Source organism: Nematolebias whitei, chromosome 10 (genome assembly GCF_014905685.2).
Source record: "Nematolebias whitei isolate Nwh7 chromosome 10, NemWhi1, whole genome shotgun sequence".
Classification (NCBI taxonomy): Eukaryota; Metazoa; Chordata; class Actinopteri; order Cyprinodontiformes; family Rivulidae; genus Nematolebias; species Nematolebias whitei.
In genome coordinates, this window is record NC_056507.1 from 20,052,408 (window position 1) to 20,059,293 (window position 6,886).

At 39.8% G+C, this 6,886-nt stretch overlaps 1 protein-coding gene across 1 annotated transcript in view; it reads left to right on the forward strand.

Moving 5' to 3' along the window:
- The window catches only part of srgap1a (SLIT-ROBO Rho GTPase activating protein 1a), a 102,300-nt gene that overhangs the window by 38,168 nt on the left and 57,246 nt on the right, over window positions 1-6,886 (forward strand). Inside the window, exon 3 of the mRNA XM_037683439.1 lies at window positions 5,640-5,802. Coding sequence (XP_037539367.1) covers window positions 5,640-5,802 — 163 coding nt within the window. The remainder of the gene's footprint in view (window positions 1-5,639; window positions 5,803-6,886) is intronic.

Below are 6,886 nucleotides of genomic sequence, written 5' to 3' on the forward strand. Positions count from 1 at the left end.
TTCCTTTCTTTCCTTTCTTTCCTTTCTTTCCTTTCTTTCCTTTCTTTCCTTCCTTTCCTTCCTTTCCTTCCTTTCCTTCCTTCCCTCCCTCCCTCCGTCCGTTCGTCAGTCCGTCAAAAGGTTGTATCGCTATAGCATCATTTTCTCCAGCGTGTCTTGTCTTCCCCATAGTCTCCTCCCAGTTGGACATGCCCATAAAAGCTCTCTAAGGAGACGTCCAGGGGACATCCTTAGCAGATGCCCGAACCACCTCAACTGGCTCCTCTTGATGTGGAGGAGCAGCAACTCCAAGTCTCTCCATTATAATCGAACTTCTCACCCTATCTCTAAGAGAAAGTCTAGCTGCCCTTCAGTGAAAACTCATTTCAACTGCTTGTATCTGCGATCTTGTTCTTTCGGTCAGTACCCAAAGTTTGTGAACAAAAGTTAGGGTAGGAATGTAGGTAAATCGAGAACTTCGCCTTACTGCTTAATTTCCTCTTCACCACAATGGACCAACACGGGCTCCACAATACTGTGGAAGCCACACCACTCCATTTGTCAATGTCCCGCTCGACTCTTACCTCTCCTGTGAACAAAACCCCAAGATACCTAAACTCTTTCACTTGAGATAGAACCTCACTCCCAACAAAGAGAGGGCAGTCCACCCTTTTCCCACCGCAGCTCATGTATTTGAACACGTATTTCCATTTGTAAAAGTGTCTCACCAAAGTAAATCTTTTATAAAAATAGTAGTAATAGTTTCTAAATTTGGCCCTGTGATGGACTTGCGACCTGTCCAGGGTGTTCCCCGCCTCTCGCACAGTGATTGCTGGACATGGGCACCGGCGACCCCCATGACCCAAAATGGAAGAAGCGTGTAAAAGATAATGGATGGATGGCACTGGAGGCCTTCGTTATTTTTCCTCCTCCACTGATAAAGAGCTCCAGTTTCAGGACCCTGCATACTAAAGTGATAATTATCCTTCTCTGTCAGCATCATCTGCCGTATGAAAGTGAAAGTATGTTGACATTGACCCAGTTACTCGCATATTTGCACAACATGAATGGATAGAACACACCTATGCAAACATGGTCAGGGGAGAAGTTGCTAATAAGTTTTTCCTTTTTTTACTGCTTCGCTGCAGATTTTTTATTTTTATTTTTTATTTTTATATTTCTGTTTCAGCCTCTTGAGGGCCCAAGTATTTTTTGGAATCTGTCTGACCCAGTTCCTGCCCTGACTTAGGAGGGAAATGATGACATTGTGGGATTTTCCTGTCATTATGTGAGGTCTGAGAGAGTGTTATGCTGTAATAGCCTTTGAGCAAATCCTGCAGTTGTCTTCTTTTGTCGTCTTTTTACTGCAGGGCATTTGTGGGCCAGTTCATTAGATGATTAATACAAGTACAAATAAAAACTTGTTTTTTGATTTCTTTAATATAAGAAAATGCATAAAAATAAACTGTTTCTCCCCACGGACTGTCATGCAGCGTTTTTCTTAACAAGACAGTGCATGTATTTTATTAATTTAGCCAATTTGCTGTTTCCTCTTTAGATGTTTTGGGTCCAGTCACAATGACAAACTTTTGAACAACAGGGGCATTGATAAGTGTATTTACCAAAGCAACAGGCTGCTACTGAATGCTAGATGCATCTGCACATACAAGGGTGAGCATATTCAGGATATTCATGTTGCTTTCACATGTCTAGATTTAGGGTGCATTCACACCAGCACTGTTTAGGCCACTTTAATCGAACTCTAGTCCGTTTGTCTAGAAAGTCCAGTTTGTTTGGGGAGGTGTGAATGCGCAATCGAACTCTGATGCGGACTAAAAAAGCGAACACTGGTCCACCTAAATACCTAGGTCTCGGTTGGGTTGAAGTAAACTCTAGCATGGTTCGAGTGCATTGTGATTGCAAGCGGACCGGAGACCGCTCCAAAAGCAGGAAGTGGACTCCAGTGCAGGGCATTCTGGGTAAATGCAACCAAAACAAACACGTATTTCTCTTACCTCATACGGAGCCGTCTCAGCTGCCATGTATGAAAAACAATATTCTCCATGGTCTTCTGCCTCATCTTCTGCTCATGCTGAGTACATTGTTGAAAAATGTTTGTTCGGCACATGAGCCACAGACAAAACAAGAAATCCTAAAACTGCTAAAATTTGACGCCACTTCATTTTTGTTTTTATTTCCAGAAGTAAATGGCACTCAGTGTCTTCTTCAGTGGTTTTCCTGTCATTTCCTTTAGTAGTTCTTGGTGCAGCGCCACCACAGGCGCTATCCACAACAGCAGTGCAGTGTGAATGCAAACAGCACTAACTGAATATCAGAATAAGCTTTATTATCATTGTACCGAGATACAACAAGAATAAAATGTAAACAAATGTTCTGAATTTTGTTCCTCAATCGACCCGAGTCTACCGGACTATCAGGTGTGAAAACAACCTTAGTCTCATACAAACGAAGCATTCTACTCTCTTATATCCATCAATCCATCCATTTTCTTTAACCACTTCTTCCTTTCCGGGTCGCGGGGGTCACTGGTGCCCATGTCCAGCCATCACTATGCGAGAGGCGGGGGCCTGGACTTTTCCAGTTCCAAGTCCATCACTGGGCCTTGCTGAGACAAATGAGACAAACAAGCGTTCACACGCTCACTCACACCTTGGGACCAGTTAGCTTAATAAGCATCTTTTTGGTCTATATGTATAGAAAGAAACATGGTAAGATTTATTTTATTGACATTTTGTGTACATAGTTGTTCTGCAGAAATTCCACTGTAGCTTTAGGACCACTCTTTATTTATTTATTTGTTTGCTAACCTCTTTGCACATGCACATGTAACATCAGTGAATCTTTGATTTTAGCCAGATCTTAATTTATTTATTTCATATTATTTGATTCAAATATAGTTCCTGTTTTTGCACAGTATCAGGGACCGTTTCAGCCGACTGGAATGTCAGTACCAGTTATTCAGTTGCTTCGTTTTTGCTCTCGTGCAGATGTGTCGCCGGTCCTGAAGGCTAGTTCAGGGTTGGGTTAGAGTGCAGAGAGCAAATTTTCACCTGTTGTGTTGACAAGTGCTGCCTGTCAGTGAAAACTTACTTTGTGACAGGGGAGCAAAGGCGAGTCTCCATATGGTTCCTGCAAGACTCGACCTAAGACCTAGCTTTTTAAACTTTCTTCCAAACACTCACACACACACAGAGGCTCATGCACGCTTATATTCAGTGCCACATTTTTGCATGTACATGGAATGTTGTAGATTAACCCAAAGGAAGTGTGCCTGCAGGCTGGTGCTTACATGGGGCCTCAGCTCACTGTGGCCTGGACAATGTCCTACAGATGGCTTGAAACCAGCCAGCACACAGCACAGGAAATAACTCTCAGACTTCTCCATTTTTTTTTTCTTTTCTATTCTTACCTCTTTACTTCAACTTTTTTTTCTGTCACTCTTTTCCGCAGACTCTGTTTGTTCAGGATTCTACTTTTTAGCATTCATTTTAAAAATAAATATGTGGTTTCTTTAGGTGTTTTAAAAATATTTTCTTGTTGAGGTGCTAAATAATGGTTTGCGTGAAGATTTGCACACCAGCAACAAAACTGTGTTAAAGTCAAAAACTACCTTTTTATTGCCCCTGAGGCCTTGTCTCTGTACAGGTTCTATTATCTGGACTCTACTAACCAACACATCTGAACACAAAGACTTAAACATATTGGAATAAAAAGTACTGAATTTTCCGCCGTATAAGTCACACCTTTTTTCATAAATTTGCAAGTCCTGCGACTTATACACCGAAGTGACTAATATACATTCTTTCCCATATTTATAATCCAATTTTTGGCTGAGATCTAACGATTTCATTTATTCTGACATGTAAAATATTGAGCACTACTATTTTCAGCCACTAGAGGGCCCTCGACTAATATGGCAAGCCAAGTGTCTCATTAATAGGTTAAGGTGGCTATTGATGAGACACTTGGCTTGCCATACCAAGCCACCTTCGTCTCGCTCCAGAACTCCTGAAGCAAATGCCAAATCAGCTGCATTTCGCTGCACCGCCCAGGCGAAATGCAGCTGATTTGACCATTAAAGTGCATTTATTAAGGAAAAGTTCGACTGAGACACACTTTTGCTTTAATTTTGAGCAAACAAATAATTGTTTTTAGGTGTTAATCTTGTTAAATTTTGACAAAATGCACAGCGAGTCCTCCCTCTGCGCGCTCCCGTTTTCGCAAGTCGGCTTTTGAAATGCAGCTGATTTGACCATTAAAGTGCATTTATTAAGGGAAAGTTCAACTGAGACACATCTTTGCTATAATGTCGAACAAATGAATAATTGTTTGTAAGCGTTAATCTTGTTAAATTCTTGTTAAAGTCCTCCCGTGCACGCTCCTGCGGCCGCCATTTGGCAGCCAATCATTTTTTGGCACAACACTGGCCCACGTTTCTGGCTGGTCAGCGATGACGCATAACAAATGCAACGCGTCAGTTGTGACGCATAATAGATGCGACTTATTTATAATTTTTGTCCACTTTATCGCACAATTTTGGACTGATGTGACTTTTGCAACGGTGCGACGTGTACGGCGGCAAGTACGGTAGTGCTTTGGTCAGATTTAAGTTTTATTAATATGGTGAAGTCCAGTTTATGAATCTTAATGTGTCACTTTACACAAATGAAAGTTGTTGCTGGTGTTGGGGTTCTGCACTCGTAGAACATGAATTTCAGTCGGTTTGTTGATAACACCCTGGTTTATTATCAATTTATATGAAACCAATGAGGTTCCAAACGGTACTAAAAGGTACTACCAGTAGTTTGTCTTGGATGAATTCAGGATGGTTTCAATTAATAAATGAGAAAAAAAAAAAACATTGTTTTTGGCCTTATAAATCTAAATCACCATACAAGTTGTTAATGGAATGGTTTTGGCATCCAGTGCTGAAGGGAGGAACCTTGGATCACTACTTACCATAATTTCCTTTTTTATTTTTCATATTTTCCAGGCTTTTATGGTGGCCTCTCTCATGTGTTTAATGTAAAAATAATAATAATAAAAAAAATCATTAATATCACAATTTAAAAGCAATGCTGAGAGACTGATGCATGCCTTTGTAACAGCTAAACCAGACGTCTGCAGTGTTCAAATAATTCCCTGAAAGTCTTTCCGTGAATCCAAAACGCTGCAGCCTCAGCACTGACTGGAACCACTAAGACTGATCACATTTCTACTGCTGTAGCCTTTCTGCAGTGACTCTGTAACGTTTGGAAAATAATTCAAAATCCTTCCAATTAAATACAAGGCCCAGATCTGATATATGCCAAAGCTGTTATTGTTCTCTTAAAAGCACCCTACATTCTTAGAACAGTTTAGCTCTTCTCCTCCAGAACCAGATCTGTTTGGATTCAAAGCACATACTGGTTTTTCCTAACTTTAAAGCTTTGAAAGTCACCAATTGTGTAGATATTGCACTTTTTTCTATGTTTTGCATATTTAGTTTGTATACAGATGAGTTGAGTTTCCATAAGACTGAAATGTTTATTTAATGTTTGTGTTACACTTTTATTTTTGCTCGCAGACCAAGATTACTTGAGACTGCAGATTGTTCATTTTCCTTCTTGCCATCTCACTGTTGCTTCTGGTCCATTTAGAAAAGACCAGAATCTGCTGTCGCCGGTCAACTGCTGGTACCTGCTGCTGAACCAGGTTAGGAGGGAGAGTAAGGACCATGCAACACTGAGCGACATCTACCTCAACAACGTCATCATGAGGTTCATGCAGATCAGTGAGGACTCCACACGGCTACTCAAGAAGGTAAGGGTAATATATTTTATCTTTCCAAAAGTTGTATAAAAGAAAAATACTTGAAGTGCCTTGGATGGTCAATACTGAGTTTTACCCATTTTGTTACATTCTTGTCACTCTTGACGGCCAGTTGAGCGCATTTTCATTATTGATGAGGGATTTTCACCTGTTTGTTCTGCAGAAAGTTTCAAGTTTTATGAGTTTATTTATATGTTTGGCTTACATTGCTTTACAAGAGGAACAATTTAGATGACATTCTGATATTCAGGTCAGGCACTGTGACAAAACGTGCATTTTGTGATGTCTCCGAGATCATTTATCTGTTTTCCAAGGCTTCATTTTTTTCCCCCTCTTCATGATCAGAACTTGCTTGTAATCAATGAAACAATATATCCTGTAGAACAGTGGTTCTCAAACTAGGGTCCCTGGACCCCTGGTGGTCCGTGAGCCGGTGCTCGGGGGTCCGCTATTTTATTTTATTTTATTTTTACAAGCACGTAGATGTTTTTGACAACCTGTTAAAATACACCAAAAAGGCAAGAAATCACATCTACTTTATTAAAAAAATTCTGGGGGAGGTAAAATTAAAAAAAATTGTTAATTGTGTCTTGAATGAAAAATACTCCATGTATAAAAGTATATAAAAATTATATTAACACTATTAAAGAACAGATCGTAAGTACTTATGTTACACAAATGTTTGTATTGCGCTAAAGAGAAAAATTGAAGAAAATTATTTAATAAACATGAAGGTTATGAGGGGGGTCCCTGAAACCTTTTCTCCCCTGTAAGGGGTCCCTGAACCCAAACATTTTGAGAACCCCTGGTGTAGAAAACGCTCTCCAAGCCTAAAAATACTTACTTTAAAGTTGGATTTTAGATTAATTATGGATCGGCAACCAATTTTCAGAGGAAGCTACGAGAAACTTAAACTGTTTTCACGCAGACAGACTGAATCTAAAAGCATTGTGCTCGTTTCTTTTCTGTGTATTGTTTTTAACACAAATTCAGTTTTAGTAGTTAATGTAATTTCCTTTTGTAAGCACTGTGACTGCAACCAGCATATATATATATATATATATATATATATATA